Source organism: Ochotona princeps, chromosome 30, assembly GCF_030435755.1.
Source record: "Ochotona princeps isolate mOchPri1 chromosome 30, mOchPri1.hap1, whole genome shotgun sequence".
NCBI classification, from domain to species: Eukaryota; Metazoa; Chordata; class Mammalia; order Lagomorpha; family Ochotonidae; genus Ochotona; species Ochotona princeps.
Window position 1 is genome coordinate 1,230,996 of NC_080861.1, and position 17,144 is coordinate 1,248,139.

A 17,144-nucleotide genomic window follows, 5' to 3' on the forward strand; every position below is an offset into this window, starting at 1 on the left:
GTTCACTCACAGGAGAGACCGCAGACTAGGTCAAGGTGTGCCTGACCAGCTGCTTGCCTTTCACTGTACAATTCTGCGCTGTGGACGTACAAACACTGTGCTGGCCAGACTTATTCTTAGCCAGGTTGCAGCCTCGCCCAGGGAATGCAGCAAGCCCAAGCAGGGAGTCCTGCGTGTTCACATCTCTCTGCCACCAACAAGAAGGAGGTCTGCCACTTCCTTCTGTCCGCCCCCTTGGCCCACCTATCTCCTTCTCCTGCCCTCATCCCCATCTCCCAGAACCTGATTCTCTTCAAAATCCAGCCAGAACCTCACCTCCACCAGGGAGCCCTCCTCATCCTTCCTTTCTGTGCTTGGTTGCTCTTTCTTTACTCATCTGAACTAATATTACAGCAGACAGGAGGATGCTCTGATCAGCGGATTGGATTAAATCTGGCAGAAGGGCCTGACGGGGGGTAACCTGGTGCTGGGGATGCTGAGAAACCAGTGGCTGGGGTGGATGGCCTCTGAGAGCCAGCAAACGGCTTAGACCAGCAGGAGCAGCTGAGCAATGAACAGCCAGGGCTGTGTGGGAGCTTCCTTGCCTGCAGGTCAGGAGGGCACGAAGTCACAGCAGGACCCACGCAATGCCTTGGAGAATGCAGGCGGCACGCACCCAGGTCCCTGCCGGCGCCAGGTGTCCTGCACCTGGGCAGGGCTGGCACAGCCTGTCCTGGCTGCCAGGCTAGGAGCCAGGGAGGGACCCAGAGCCAGAGCCTGTTTGCGCAGCTGATGGCCTAAGCATCCCAGCTGGGGTCGCAGTGGAGCCAGTGGGATGGACTGGGCTGGGGGGTGGGGCAGCTGCCCAGGGTCTTGACACTCAAGCTGGGTGCTTGGGCACCTCCCCCACCTCGGGGCCGGGCGGGGCGGGGAGAGGATACCTCTTGGCAGGATCTAGAGACATCTTCGTGGGGTGCCACCGGCATCTGGTCAGTGGCACACTAATGTGACCCCCGCCCCCCAGTATAGGCAGGGAGAGGCCGAGGAACGCCCCGCCACCACCAAAGCAGAGGGGGTAAGGAGGCTAAAACGCAATTTGCTTCCTGGAAGCCCGCTTGGGCTTGCTTCCCGGGTCCTCCCAGAGGCGCGCCCGCAGAGCCCCGCTGAGAAGAAAACGTGCCTGCTGTCAGCTAGGCTGTGATCTGTGCATGAAACAACTTAAAAGAGATGTTTAGTCTTTGAACCCGTGTGATTATGTCACCCCCCCTCCCTGCACGGTGCCAAAGACAGCCGTTTAAAGGCACTGGGACAACACGCCCAAGGTGGCAAATGGGCCGCGGTGACGTTTCCAGCCGCGGAGGAGCGCCGGAGAGCCTGGGCGCACGGGGCCAGACGGCACCACGCAGGAGAAAGGCTCGCGCGGCCCCAAGCTGCCTGGGGGAGAGGTTAAGGAGAAAGTTCAGTCCTTGTTGGGTGATCACCGGCTCCTGCTGCGGTCCTGGAGCCGGACTTCACAGCGCTCCGGAATCCCCCTAGGGCGTCACGCGGCGCCTCCCCAGCTTCGTGGAACCGCGGAGCGCGCCCAGGCCTGCGCCGACCTCTCCTCGGCCTCCGGGTTTAGGGGCTGGGTCCCAGCCCTCCGGGGAGCAGCCAGAGGCATCAGATGGGGTCCCTGGGGAACCGAGCAGTCGGGGCGACGAAAGCAGCCCCTGGCCTTCTGAGCTAGCCGGAGGTGTGAGCAGAGGTTGGACGCCGGCCAGGACGACTCGGGACCCTGGGCGTCCCCGCCCCGCCAAGGGGAGGAGCTACGACTACAATGGATCCTCCCGGGCTTTGTGCGCGCTGGGAAGCCCGCTGTCGCCGCCCACCGAGCCCCGGGCGCCCCCGAGGGCGCACATTTCCGGGCCGCCCACCGCCTGGATCGCCCCCGCCGAGCCTCCTCGAGTGTTGTCCGTCTGCTCCACGTCCCAGCCACCCCATCACCATCCGAAATGCCTGTCGACTTCTCCGGGTACTGGAAGATGCTGGCCAACCACAATTTCGAGGAGTACCTGCGCGCCCTCGGTAAGCCCGCGCGCCCCTCAAGCTGCCAGGAGCCAGCCAGCGGCCCGCGGGGCCAGGGTTGTCAGGGCTAATAGGTGGCAGACTCTGGACTTGAGTAATTTAATGCGTAGAGCTGGGCTTCATGCGCTAGTTTCTGTTTCTGAAGGATTAACCCAAGGGCAGAAAACTTTGTTGGCAGAATCCCGAGGCACACACGGCTGCTGCCCGCAGGCACAGCCCGGGTGCAGCGGCAGGGCATCCTCCTGGCGTCGCGTGGCGCGGGCTGCTGGGGGTGGTTCCGAATCTTCCTGCCAACTTCCTTGCCCCTCTCGGCCCTCGCGCTGCCCACCCCCGCAGATGTCAACGTGGCGTTGCGCAAGATCGCCTGCTTGCTGAAGCCGGACAAAGAGATCGTTCAGGAGGGGGACCACATGGTCATCCGCACGCTGAGCACTTTCCGGAACTACATCATGGACTTCCAGGTCGGCCAGGAGTTCGAAGAGGACCTCACGGGCATCGACGACCGCAAGTGCATGGTGAGGACTCCTGTGCCTGGGCGGGGAGCACGCGCAGGGAGGGCTGGACCTGAGGGAGCCAGGGGACAACCCACGGCTCCCCAGCGCAGCCATGCTGGGCCTCCCGTGCGTGGGCTCGTTGCCAGGTGCTTTGTTCCCATGCACAGGACGGGAACCTGCCCATTCTGCAGACGAAGAGATCCGAGGAAACCTGCCCAGTGAGGGAGGGACAGAATTCCAAGGCCAGTCTGTCACCCCTGAGAACTAGCCTGGAGGAGGGGAGAAAGACAGCAGGGATGGAGAACACAAACACAGGAGGCCCTGGGGGTGAAGCAGCCTCCAGTGGCTGCAGGAAACAGGGCGCCTTGATCCTGCTGGCAAGCCCTCTGACCTGCCTGTTCTTGCCCCAAAGCTGGAATTTGGCTGCTGGCCATCTCATACACACACTCACTCACTCACACACACACTCACACACCAGCCACTGCCCACTGAGCTTGCAGCTGACTTACGAAGAGGACATTGTCCCTGCAGCCCAGGTCACCGGAAGCAGCTGGAGGAGAGGGGAGAGGGGCTCCCCTCCAGCCCAACAATGGGAAGTTGGTGACCAGGAGACCCCAATTAGCTCTGGCAGATCCCCAGGAGGTCAGCTTCAGGCCACTGGGAAGTCAAGGTCCCCTAATCTTGACCCTGGAAACGGCTAATGCTCACAGCCGGGCCTTGCTTATGGAGCAGCCCTCCTGCCCACCCCTCCCCCTGCGCAAGGACCCTGACAGTCCAGCAGGGGGCCACTAGTCAGCCGGTATCAGCAGTGGCCAGGGGAGGCGGGGAGAAGCTAGGGGCCCTGTGAGAGGGGCACCAGAGCCCTGAGCTCCAGCCCTGCCCTGGGCCAGTCTGCTTGCCAGCCCCGTGGGCCTGGGCATGCCAGAGGAAGGACCTCAGGCCTGGTGATGGAGGCCCCAGTCGGGCTGAGCCTGCAGTTGCTGGGATCGAAGGGGGAGCCACCGTGGGAGGGAATACCCTTGCCATGCCTTTGCAAGTTTCAAGGCTCCCAAATCTGCTGGGGAAAGAGGCCTCCCAAACGCCCCGGATGTGGGCCCTGGCCCACTGGACTCACCTTTGCCCCAGAGGAGCTGTGCTTGTCTCCCAGGACGCAGCTTCTCTCTGGGGTGCACCCGGCTTGGGGTGCCCTGTACTCAGCTGGGTGCCCTCCCTCACCCCGCAAGGCCTGAGCTGCTGCTCGTTGAACGCTTCTCATTGCAGCATACTGCACGCTGGCAGCACAGTGGGCTGAGGAGGGGGGGTCCGGGGGCAGGAGAACCCCCAGCTAAGTGGGACTTCCAGGATATAGTTAAGAATGGGGGCGTCTGTGGGGAACCCCCAGATGGGACCACATGGACAAAGGACCTGGAAAGGCCTGGCTGGAGAGAGAGAGGTGCAGCAAGTTGTGACTGGGCCTCCTGGGGGCCTCCCAGGCCTTGCTGAGAGAGGCGTGGCCAGGCTGCCATCCCACTGCACAGGGCCGGGGCTCCCTGAGCCGGAGGCCGGCAGGCTGTGGATCTGCCGCTTTCCACGGACACCTTATCTGTGTCCTGGAATGGCCGCAGAGGGTGGGTCTGCTTTGCAGATGTGTTTCGTTTGGCCTGTGTGATGCTAGAAAACTTTCCAAGCCCATTGCCAACAACTTCCAGAGTGTAAGATCCCCCAGGAGAATTCATTATTCTGATAGCGCGTACCAGAATAAACCCCGTGGGGCTGCAGGCCATAGGCACAGTGACTCCTGCCTTGCATGGGAGCCTGGGACCCTGTCACAGTGGCTCTGTCGAGAGGGGTGTTCCGGGCTCTGCTGCTGTCTGCAGCCCACCTGTGACCTCAAATGAGGGGATCAGATGGCCCTTAGGGACCTGTCTGGAAGGCAGTGGGTCCCCAGACGCTGCACGCAGGGAGCCTTTTGGCTGCTGCAGGCTGGGCCTGGACTGCACTCTGCCCAGGCTCAGGGGCACTTTGGAGCCACCCCACCGCAGCCCCAGCTGGGGCCATTCTCTCATGTGCAGAGACTGGGCTGCACCTCCTACAGCATGCTGTCAGAACAGGGAGACGCAGGCAGCAGGGTTAGCATGAGAGCGCTTGGCAGGGCAGGGCACCTAGAGAACACAAAGGTGCTCCCCACTCCCGAACAAGGAGAACCCCTGGGGAACACTCTGCTCCTTGTCCCCCGCAAAGCACACGCAGTTTCTGTGTGTGACCTTGGAATCACAGCAATGGAGACAGAAGGCCATTTGTCATCACGCTGTGGACAGGGCCAGGTTTCCTTGGAGGAGGCAGCCTGGTTGGCGCAGAAGCAGTGTGCCTCCCACCCGCCTCTTCTGAGGCAGCCTTGAACTCCGGATGACCCCGCACGGGGCCTGCCTTCCACTCCCAGCCCTCGCTTCTTGCTTTGTTTTTGTTATGAACACAGAAACTCTGAGATAGCATGGAGAGTGTATGCCGAGACCATCCGCCCCGCCGGGCCTACTCCCACCACCCAGAACTTGCCCCTGTTCCTGTGGGAAACTGTGTTTGTGTCTGGAAATCTCCCCTGGGGTCCATGCTGGGCATGCTCTGAGGCCCCCAAAGCCTAAGGGAGCAGGCAGGGCTGGAAGGGGAGAGGTCCATGCTGGGTGTGCATGCTCTGTGTCCCCCAAAGCCTAAGGGAGCAGGCAGGGCAGGAAGGGGAGAGGTCCGTGCTGGGTGTGCATGCTCTGTGTCCCCCAAAGCCTAAGGGAGCAGGCAGGGCAGGAAGGGGAGAGGTCCGTGCTGGGTGTGCATGCTCTGTGTCCCCCTCCAAAGCCTAAGGGAGCAGGCAGGGCGGGAAGGGGAGAGGTCCGTGCTGGGCGTGCATGCTCTGTGTTCCCCTCCAAAGCCTAAGGGAGCAGGCAGGGCTGGAGGCAGGACAGGAAGGGCAGAGATGGCTTTTTCACTCTGATGTTCATTGGGCGTCTTTCATACCAACACTTAGACATTTTCTGAATTCCACCTGTTTTCAAGAATTTTTGGTCTGAAAGGTAGAGTGACGGAGAGACAGGAAGAGACAGATTTGCTAATTCACTCCTAAATAAGCCTGGGAAAACCAAGATCCCAGAGCTCCATCCGGGACTCCCACGCGAACGGCAGTGACCTAAGTACTTGGACGTCACTCACTGCCTTGCAGGTACATTAGGAGGGAGCTGGGTCAGAGGCAAGAACAGCCAGAAATTGACCCAGTGTCAGATGCCAGCGTCACGCTCAGTGACTTGCCTGGCTGTGTTGCAACTCGCCCTTCCCTTCCTGACTTTCTGATGTCCATCCGCCCTTCCAGTCTGTGATGAGACGCAAAAGCCACCCAGCTGCTGCTCTGGAAACACTGGCCCGTTTCCTGATGCTGTTCCTCACCCATTCAGGAAACATTCGTGGCCTTATTTTAAAACTCAATGCCAGTAGTGAAAGCTAACTCCCTGGCTGCGGCGGTAACCCTGCCAGGGGACTGGCCCTTTCTGCAAACCTGCCTGGACCGTGCACCGGCGCTGTGCTGGGTCCGTGCCTGGACAGAAACACAGGGTCCCTTTCATGTCTTAGAGACAAGTTCCCGACCTTTGAATCGGCATCACAGCATGCTTTTGAGGATTACCAAAAGAATTAAAGCAACCCAAATAAAATTCACAAAGTAGCTTTCTCAAGCCACTGTGGTTTATTAGGCTCGGGGTTTTGTGAGGCAGGGACAAAAGAAAAGGCCACGTGCCCAATCTTTGCTAAGTACCTGCCCGCACCGAGTGCTGGGGTCAGCTTCTCCTTTGAGCACCAACGTAAATGCTGCTTTGTACGTGTCTTTATACTCATTGGACAGATGGGAATTGCAAACCGTAAAGAAGGAAAACGGGATGATGCCAGAAGAGAGGAAGGAAGAGAAGGGAGCATTACAGAGTTCCTGGGGTTCCTCACGAAAGGCCACTTTGAAGCTGCCCTCATGTGTAAGCCACCTGGCCCCTGCCCTTCGTCCTGACACTGTGGCCTGGGTTTCTGGCCCTGGCCTTGAAGACCTCGCAAGGATTGCAGCCCGTGGCAATGGTGGCATGCCCGGTTGGAGCTGGGATCTTGCAGCCAGAGCACTGCCCACGTAGACTCCTGGAGGCCAGGGGTAGGCGGGGCCTGAGAGGTGGTTTGTCTAATCAGCTTCCCGATGGCGGAGGCTGTTGCCTGGAGGTCCATGCCTTTGAGAACTGCTGGGAAAGCACGGGGAGGAGGCAGCTGGCTCAAGCCCAGGTTCCCAGGATGAGATGTGCCCCAGCACAGTTCAACATGCTGAGCTGGGGCAGAGATCAAAGGGGGCAGCTAGCCCTGTCCCTGGTGACACTGGTGCTGCAGCCGCCAAGGCCGAGGCGCCAAGCAGCAAGTGGGAGCCTTGGCTTGGGCCTGGGACACACCCTGCTCCCTGCACTTCAGTCCTCATTCCCAGAAAGCACCTGTGGCTGTCCCCTCCCAGGCACTGTCCTGAGAAATGAACAGGGCAGGGAAGTGTTGCCATTTTCTGTTGCTGCCTTGCAACCCCCGCCCCTGCACCTGCCCCACACTGAGTGCCTGGTGGTGGGCGCTGATTTTGTTTCCCAGATCTGCGGTTTGGGCAGAGCCAGGCTCTGGAGGATCCACTCTTCCAATGTCTGCGTTCTCGCTGCACGCAGCTGGGCCCACAAAGAAAGGAGAGAGGGGAGAGCAGCAGGCCCCCAGGGGCTACCTCACCCGGGAGCACATAGCAACAGGCGGCCACTGTCTGTTGGAAGAGGTCACAAGGGTCCAGAGGGCTTCCGGGGTGGGACAGGTGGCCCAGTTCTAGAAGGCCGAGCAGGGGGCAGGCACTTTGGTCTAGGGTGCGTGATGCAGGATGAAGGGCTTCGAGGTGTGTGGCCCACACTGGGCACCCTGTGCCCGGGAAAGCTTGCTCCTGGCTGCTCTGCCGAGGCGTCTCCAGGTCGGGCTGTTTAGTTTGTGCCTGTCCCTGTGGACTGCTGGAGCGGGAGGGGCAGCTCTCCCATGCAGTCAGGGAGGGGGTCGCCCCTGCTTGCCTGCCTGAGCCCAGAAGAGGCAGCAGCGTATGTGGACTAGAAGGGAAGCCTGTGAGGAGCAGGGTGGCCGTAAGCTCCATGTTCAGCCCCACACCCTTTCCCGTGTTCCAAGTAGACGGGCCAAGCAGCAGCTAGTCATTCATCACGGATGCCTCCTTTGCACCAGGGGAAGTGGGTGGGACGGGGAGCCCTCCTGGCATCCCAAGGGGGTGTGTCATGGCCGTCACTGAGGTGCTGTTGGTGGGAGAGTAAGGGGGGTTGAGGTTGTTGGTAGCCGGGAGGCCCAGCCTCAGCCCAGGGTCTGGGGCAGACATTGTCCTGGCACTGAGGGACTGCTGGCAGCTCTGAGCAAAGATTGTGCCACACACACACATACACACGCCTGTGCAGGGGCAGACATTGCCCTGGCACTGAGGGACTGCTGGCAGCTCTGAGCAAAGATTGTGCCACACACACACACACACACGCCTGTGCGGGGCAGACATTGTCCTGGCACTGAGGGACTGCTGGCAGCTCTGAGCGAGGATCGTGCCTCACACACACACGCCTGCGCAGGCAGGTGTCCCTCATGGTGTCTGGAGTTGCACCATTGAGTGCATGTCTTGGTTAGGCAGCAACAGCTTCTCTGTGTGTTTTTCCAACTTGCAAGCACCTGGAATGCTGGGCTGTTTAAGACAAGGGTGTCACTGAGGTCTCCTTCTGTCTCCTTCTGCCTTGTTCCTTCCTTCTCCCCTCCCCATCTCCTCCCTCCATTCTTTTAGTGAGATGGGCGTGAAGGCAGGGGCAGCTGGGAGCGTGGGCACCAAGCCCTCGCCAGCTTCCCAGTGGCACGGCCCTGCCCTCAGGAAGCAGAGGCTAAATCCTCTGCCCATGGGTGTGAATCAGACACTGACTCAGAGAGCCCACTTAGAGGAGATTGCATTCTGGGACGGTCATAAAGAATACGCACGCAAAAAGCCCACTCTGTCTGACAACCCCGAGCCCCGCCACTCTCAGCCAGGGCCACCGTGTGGCAGGCAGGCCATGCCCCAGCTCATATGTACTCCTGCCTGAGCCCCCAGCAGCATGACCATCCCAGGAGCATCAAGTGAACACAGCAGCACCTCAGACCATACATGTGGTTGTTGGTGGTGATCACTGCCAGACCCCTCACCATTTAGCAGGAGCTAACGTGGGCAGGAAGTTCCCCTGTGCCGGGTGTTCTGTGAAGCGCTCCTCATGCAGTAACTCTTTTGATCCTCCTAATTCGGTGATGAAGGCGCAGCATTCTTTGTATATTATATATTAAAGCAGTAACATGCACAATGAGAGGTACCTTGCCTGCCTCCAGACAGCTGCAGGTTACCCCTGGGAGAGCTGGGCCAATTGCTATCTTCAGGGCTCAGAGCTGTGAATTCGTGTCTTTATGAAGCTTTTAAAATCTAAACCATGGTGCCTCCCAGTAGAGTGGAGGAACTGTGGGATTCCAACCCTGCAGGCTGCAGCCCGGCTGGGAGGGTTCAAGGAAACTGTGTCGCCCCTTGCATGTTTATGCTCAGCCACAGCCCGGGTGGCTTTGGGGCCAGGCAGCTGCCTTTAGGCCTCTGTGCCTTTGCTCATCTGTGAATTATAAATGGGAAAGGCCTCCTTCGTGCTGGTGTTCCAATGTGTGTGGGGAACGTGTGTTTGGCAAGGTTTCATCTCTGATTTACTTGAAAGGCAGAGTGACAGACAGATTTCTCATCCCCCTAATGCCCACAGCAGCCAGAGCTGGGTCGTTCCGCAGCACAAGCCGAGAGCTCCATCCGATCTCCCCATGGGGCCATGGCCTGGCGCTCCCAGGCTGGGCGTTAGCAGCAGTGAGGACTAGAAGCAGAACTCCAGGTTGGAGTGTGCGGGTCCCAGGCCATGGCTTAAGCGCTGCCTCCTAGTGCCCACCCCTGAGCTGTCATTGTTAATGCTTCTACCCTGCAAAGTATGTCCTCTGAGAAATGAATTCACGGTGTGCTTTAAGCCCCCTTGTGTCTGCCTTGAGCCCATTGCCTGCCCAATGCTCCCATCTGAGCATCCTGCTGAATAGTCAGAGGTTGGACAGCCTGGTGTGCGCAGTCATGGAGTAGGGTGCCTCCTCCTTGGTGGCTGCCGATCTGGCTGTAGTCTCCATGTGTGCAAGATGAGGTCTCTGGGAGGCGAGTGCCCTGTGATGCGTCCCTTGCCTACTGCCCGGCCCAGCATAGGACCGGTGCTTCACACATGCTGTTATGGTGAACGGGGTACAGTGGCGACAGTCATGCTCCACTCCACCACCAGGAAGCCTTCCTGACCTCACCACCCAGCCCATCGGGGAGCACAAGCTTCATGCCAAGCTGCATGTACCGCTTTTCTCCAGGGTGAGTTGCCCATGGCTAGGGCCCCAGAAGCAGCAAGCAGGTCCCATCCAGACCTGTGGCTTTCTCGGGGTCTTGAGGTCTCTGGCAGTTTGAACCCATCTGAGCACATTGTGGAATGCTTAAGGGAACAGCATATAGCAGGCGAGCTGGTGGGTCTACACATGCGTTCACTTTGTTGACCGAAGCGCCGTGTCGTCCCTCGCTGTGAGTCCCTGCGAGCAGCCGGAGTTGCTCTCTGACCCTTGTCTGCCCACAGAGGCCTCGCTGTGCGTCCCTGCGAGTGGCCGGAGTTGCTCTCTGACCCTTGTCTGCCCACAGAGGCCTCGCTGTGCGTCCCTGCGAGCGGCCGGAGTTGCTCTCTGACCCTTGTCTGCCCACAGAGGCCTCGCTGTGCGTCCCTGCGAGCGGCCGGAGTTGCTCTCTGACCCTTGTCTGCCCACAGAGGCCTCGCTGTGCGTCCCTGCAAGTGGCCGGAGTTGCGCTCTGACCCTTGTCTGCCCACAGAGGCCTCGCTGTGCGTCCCTGCGAGCGGCCGGAGTTGCTCTCTGACCCTTGTCTGCCCACAGAGGCCTCGCTGTGAGTCCCTGCGAGCGGCCGGAGTTGCGCTCTGACCCTTGTCTGCCCACAGAGGCCTCGCTGTGCGTCCCTGCGAGCGGCCGGAGTTGCTCTCTGACCCTTGTCTGCCCACAGAGGCCTCGCTCTGGCGTCCCTGTTAGTGATAATCGCCTTTAGCAGCTTTCGTGTCTGCTTGTTCACGTTGTTTTGAAGGCCTTACCATATTAATTTAAACCCACATATGGTTTTGGATTGTTGCCAGCCCCTCCCCCTGGGATGCAGCAGAAGTGGGCCCACCCACCCTGTCTGTCACAGTGGCCCCAGAGAGCTGGGCTGAACAATGCCCCATCCTTAGCACCTGGTGGCAAGCCGGAAAGCCATCGTAAGCCTGATTTTCATCCTCCCTAAAGCTCAAAGATTAAGTAGAGCATTGCATGTGGCCGCCAGCACGCGGGCACTCGGCAGGCTCCCAGTTCCGTTGCTGAACACAGCAGTGAAGGCGGAGCCCTTCCCATTGTCCTGCGAACCTGTGGCTCTCCCAACATCTGAGTCCAAGAGGATGTGTGTGATGCCGTGGAACGTGCTATTCACTCCCGACCTGGGTCTGCCTGCTGCAGCTCTGGGAGCACCACAGGAGGAGGCAGGGAGCAGGAGCCGAGACACTGTGACGGCTGAGGTTCAGGGCTCCTTTACCCTGGGGATGGCCTGGCAAACACTGCGGCCTCCGCGATGAGTCCACCTAGCAGATCAGAGCCGCAAGAAGGCCGCAGTCTGCTGCCCGACGCCCAGCGCCTTGAGCCCAGGGCGGGCTGCCATACCATGCATCCCAAGCGTGTAGTGCCTTTATCGTCGCTGCAGTGAGGGGGCCAGCCACCCGTGTGGGACACTTTGCCGGAGTCCACCTCTACACAGCCTTGGCTGTGGTAGGCGTTAGGGAGTGAAGTCGTGAATGAAGGGGCTCTGTCTGTCTCTGCCTCTCAAACAGTTTTCTAAAAATACATTTAAAAAGAGAGAAAAATATCTTAATCACTTTTGAATAAGAGGCCCCTCAATTTCATTTTGTGCTGGACCCTGCAAATTATGTAGCTATTTCCTGGATATTACACAACAATTAAAATGATGGTTATGGAGAATATTCGCTGAAGTGGGAAATTGCTTCTAATAAGGAAAGAAATGAGGATACAGACCCATAAAGGGTGCAGCGTTCATTTTGTTAGAAATGTATGTGTGTACAGTGGAAGTCTAGTGAGAATGAATGCTGGACCCCTCTCTGAAGACAAGGCCCCATGGCGCTGTCTCGTGGCCATTTTCCTCCTGTTCCCATGCAGATTGGCATTGCATGGCGTTGCCTAATGTGAATGTCATGGCTGGGGACACGCAATTCTCTGGTCGCTCTGGGTGATGGGAGTCCTTCATGTGTCATCAGGCTGATGACAAAATGGGGTGTCCTCTGGAGCCCCTCAAAGTCAAGGGCTGACCCCTTCGTGCCCACATCCCCTCCCAGCCCTGGCATGAAGGGACAGCATTGCCTGGGCACCTTGTCTGATTGCTGGCTTTCCCAGGTCAGCCCTGTCAGGCACCAGCCATGCTGCGTGCCCACCTGGAGGGACCTCCCCCTCTCTGCCCTGGGGCTACACCCACATCCCAAAGTAGTCTCTAGACCAAGGGGAGAAGCTGCCCAAAGCCTCCCATGCCCACTCTCCCTGTGGACAAAGAACTGCCCCATGAGCAGGTGCAGAGGTGCACCCCATCCCTGTACGCAGAGCTGGGGGGCTGTGTGGGACTCCTCTGGGCCTGACCTCCACCCCACCTGCGGAGCCCGGGGGGGGGGGGGGCGGGGGGCGGTGGCCCAGGGCGCCTCCCGGCCTGATTTGGCCTGTGTGTCTCCTGCACACTTCATCCCGACAGCAGAGGGCGATCTGGCTCAGCCGGCGAGGGAACCAGGGGAAGCTGTGCTCCCTTGGGCAGTGCCTGCTGTGCCCCCTGGGTAGTGCCTGCTGTGCTCCCCTGGGTAGTGCCTGCTGTGTCCCCTGGACAGTGCCTGCCGTGCTCCCCTGGGCAGTGCCTGCTCACACCACACCCTTTTCCCCACATCTCTCCTCTCCTACACCGTTGTCAGGCTGCTGCTGAGGCATCCTGGAACCTCAGAGGTGACAGGCGGGACGCAGGGCCCCAGAGAGCAGTGGACTCAGAACTGCCCCACGAGCAGGGGGCAGACTTCTGCCCATTTGAGTGCAGTTGCCCCTGGAGGAAAGGTCATTTGAAAGGAGTCATTTGGTGCAGCAGTGAAGATGCGACTCGGCCACCTGCATCCCACAAGGGAGAGCCCAGGTTCGAGTCCTGGCCCTGCTTCTATTTCCAGCTTCCTGCTGTTGTGTTCCCTGGGAATGGCAGCGATGGCTCAGGTCCTTGGGCCTCTGCCGCCCACTGGGAGACCTGGGTGGAGTTTCAGGCGCCCAGCATTGGTCTGGCCCAATTCTGGCTCTTACAGGCATTTAGGGAGTGAACCAGCAGGTGGAAGATCACTGTCATCAACTCCTTTTCACACAAAATGAAGTTACAGCTTTTAAAATGTAAGTGACGGAGGTGGGCAGCCACAGCTGTGGCTGATGCCCGCTGGACTCTGGCTCACAGGCCCCTATCCACACTGCGCACTTCTGGCTGTGTGGTCTATGGTGGGGGGCAGAATGCCCAGCCTCTTGGGCACACTGTGTTCTGGTGTGGGAGGAAAGACACTACTCAATCAATACGCTGAGCTCTCCCAGGGACACAGGCTGGGCCTGCTCCTCCTGCCTGTCCTCCCTCTGGCATTGCCAACACCAGGCAGAGCACACAGTGCCCAGGGAGCAGGCAAAGCTCAAAGGTGCGGGAAGCAGGGAAGTCAGGTGGCACTCACCTGTGCTGTGCTCAGAGCAGGCCGGGCGCCTGTTAGTAGCCCACATCTGTGCTGTGCTCAGAGTAGGCCGGGCGCCTGTTAGCAGTCCACATCTGTGCTGTGCTCAGAGCAGGCCGGGTGCCTGTTAGCAGTCCACAGTCCCCTAGGACGACCCAACCTGCTGCTTTCTGGCGCAACCTGTGCTGCCCCAGCTCTACCTGCCTCCCCCAGGGCCTCCTTTACTGGCCTTCAGGCCCCATCTTTTGGGGTGCCTCTGCTCCCCTGGGCTCCTACAGCCTGAGCCTGCATCCTGAGGCCGTCAAGCAGCCCACAGAGCTGTGTTCTAGCTGGCTCCTCCACTGCCCTCTCCTGAGTTCAAGGAAAAGCAACCTTGGGCTCCAGATGCACAAAACAAATGCATGAGGATTAGAGATGGTATGGCAAGGGCCTGGCAGTGCAAGCAGGCACCCCACGGGCACCAGGAGTGCCTTTGCCAGGGTGCTTCCCCCTAGGACATTTGCCCTGCCAGTGACGAGCTCTTTGAAGGCAAGGGTGGGGTCTTTGGTGGGGGGGGAGTCCCGGGACCTAGCAAGGTTGCAACAATGAATGAATACATCACATGTCCAAGAATAGTGGCCAGCAAGATGGGCGGGTGGGTGGGGAAGAACCCTCGGAAGTCCCCGCCCCTGTTCTCAGCCCTTCAAGGGCAGCTCCACCCGATGACACTGCCTCCCTCATGACACCTTGAAATGAATGAGGCTCTCCATGCATTTTAAACCGGGTTTGCATGCTCTAGTAAATGGTGGATGGGCAGTGTTGGGCCACACATTTGCTATAACGACATTAACAGGAGCGCATCCTGGATCACCAAGGTTGGGGCCCTTGTCCGTGACCCCCAGAGGCCACTTGCTGCAGACTGACAACTGTGCTTTTTGCCTGGCAGACCACAGTGAGCTGGGACGGAGACAAGCTCGAGTGTGTGCAGAAGGGCGAGAAGGAAGGACGAGGCTGGACCCAGTGGATTGAGGGCGATGAGCTGCACTTGGTAGGTCCTGGGCCTGGCGGGGCTGTGACCCGGATGGAGGGCCCAGTGGGACTGCGAAGAGGGTACATGGCCGGGTCCTGGCTCTGCTTTGAAGCCTCTCCTGTAGGCACCTGGAGTTTCTTGAGTGACTTGCAAAACCTAGACGATTGTTTTCAAGGTCTGGCGGACTCCGTTGTCCCTTCTGAGGGAGGAGGGATGGAGCTGCATCAGAGAAGAGCCCTGCTCTCTGTATTCCACAAGCCTTCAGATCTCTCCACGCAGGTCGTGGGCCCTCCCCTGAGGACGACAGCGTGGAGGCTCTAGAAGATCAGATTGTCAAAATGCGCACTTAGAAGCTGACAGAACCTATTTGCTCCCAAATTATGTAAATGTGCGCCGTGCTACACTGAGGCAGGACAGAGCGGAGAGGGAGCCATGGGGCTGCCTTGAGGCATGCTCTCGGTCAAGGGGAGGGACCAACTTCCTCAGCTGCTGCTGGGCCCCACTACTCTCGCCTCCAGGCTGGACCTCAGTCCACTGTCTGGGAAGAGTGTGCCTAGGCCCACAGCAAGGTCCTTAATGCCAGAAGGGCAGGCACAGCTCATGTCCCATTACAAGGTGGGCAGGGGGTGCCCCTTTGCTTCTCGCCCTCCCTTCTTGGAACTCCCCAGGTCGCAGCCTTCCACAAAGGAACTTGGTCCAGGCAACCTCATTTCCAATGCCCAGTGCCACGCTGTGGGCTCCCTCCCTTGGCCTCATATGCAAACTGCCGAGACCTAATGTCTGCAGCGCCCTAAGGCCTGACCTTGGCACATCTCCTCCCTTGGGCCCTCAGTTCTCCAGCTGCAGAGCCAAGAGGGTGGGTGAATGAAGCCGTAACCCTGGCCCTGTGAGCCCCATAGCTCTGTGGCTCCATGCTACAGGCTGCAAGCTGAGGGCACAGGCCCTTTTTATGTCATCCTCTGAGGGCTTCAGACGAATTCTGCCACCAGCTTATCAATCAGGAGATGTCACATGCATATTCCGATTTCCAGCATCTTTCCGAGGAGTCTTGGAAGCTGTGGCAGGACCACCGCTGTAGCCAGCAGGAGGTAGACAGGTGTGCTGGCTGCCTGGGCAGCTCCTCGTTGTCCTCCCAGTACTGTAGCCCCTGAGCCACGCTGGAACTGGTCTGCTGTGGGACCAGGCATTTGTCAAAGTCCCCTGGCTGTACCAGTGTGCAACTTGGAATTGTCGCACTAGCCTGCAACCTTAGCCTTGAGCAACCTGCTGAGCTCCTGCAGTGGGGTAGGGAGGGAGGGGTCTGGAGCCCTGTCACTAAGCCAAGATCACATTGTGGCTTGAGATGCTTAAAGGGGTTGGCCCCTGAAGGGCAGGAGGGGAAGGAGGACCGTCTGGAGACAGCAAGCCTGGTCCTTGGTAACCAGGTAGTTTGTTCAAACCAACAGTCGGGGGAAGGGAGGTGAATGGAAGCCAATCTCTGTTTTCCAAGTTTCTGCCCCCAGATACACTGAGCCCCAAGTGTGGCCGTGCTCTGCCCAGTAACCAGCGTGTCTCTGTTCCAGGAGATGAGGGTGCAGGGTGTGGTCTGCAAGCAAGTATTCAAGAAGGTGCAGTGAGCCCCGGGAGAGGACTGCGCGGTCCAGGAAAAGAGGCATGGACGCAGGGGCCAGGGACGACCCCAACCCCTCTGCATGGCACGGGGCAGAGTGTCCAGCCTCCCCCACTTTCCCACAACCCCCCAATGGCTTAGTCTGACTCTTGGCTTTGTCTCTTTCCTTAAAATGAAGCTATCTTAATAAAATCAATCCCTGTCCAAGATGTCAGCTTGGGGGAAGCTTCATGTTCCACGGTGCTCACTTTGGCTCTGGGGCTCCCTGGGCTGGCATCTCCCCAAGCTGCCCCTGTGTGCATGGGGGACCATTGCAGCCAAACATCTGCAGGTGGGGCGCAGACTTAGGGCCAGAAGGTGTGGATTAAGTGCCTCTCATACTGCATGTCTAGTCAGGGACAGTGTCAGGAGTGCGACCAAAGGAGAAGCTGCCCTGCACCCCGGGGACCTAGCCAGCAGTGACTTTGTAACTGCCTTATATCCAAAAGCAATGTTCTGGAATTATCTGTTAGTGAAGTGGGATCCAGGGTTATGCCCAGGCATAACTTGCAGATCCCCGCTAGCAGAGCCTCATGTTCAGAATGACAGCTAGCTGTGCCTCTGCATAAAAAAACAAGGAGAGCAGAGGAGTAAGGAGGTCAGAGGTCAAGGGTGGGAAAAGCAATCACAAAAGGTTGGACTCAAACAGTGACCCTTAGTCAAGTTGACCATCTGCCCAGGCTGCGCTGCTTGGAATGGACACTGGCTTAGCTCACATTCACATGAACTGGGTTCCCGTCCCAACTGTGCCTACACGGCAACACCACAGCCCCTGGAGCTCACTGCCCTGGTCAGGAGGCCGCGGCAACAGACAGCCTCAGTTCCCACACAGGTGGGCTGTGCAGGGAGTTCCTAATGTGTGTGAGCTTGCAGATGGCCACGCTGGCCCAGGGTGCTCAGACCTAGCTCTGTGTAAGAGCCCCCTGGAGAGCTCTGCCCAGGCTGCTCCCCAGAATCTGTTACAGCTGAAACTTCTCAAAGTACCAGCTGGTACTGGCCTTTAAAGGCTGCTGGGTGATTCCACCCAGGCATTGAGAGCCACCGGCCCAGTCCAGTGGTTC

General features: G+C 59.1%; 1 protein-coding gene across 1 annotated transcript; it reads left to right on the plus strand.

Moving 5' to 3' along the window:
- Positions 1-1,795: 1,795 nt before the first annotated feature.
- Positions 1,796-16,251, plus strand: RBP1 (retinol binding protein 1). The gene is given in 5 exon segments (XM_004588346.3): positions 1,796-1,806; positions 1,808-2,043; positions 2,380-2,558; positions 14,352-14,453; positions 15,998-16,251. Coding segments are annotated over 5 exon segments (582 nt in total). The 3' UTR covers positions 16,052-16,251.
- The last annotated feature ends 893 nt before the right edge of the window (positions 16,252-17,144 follow it).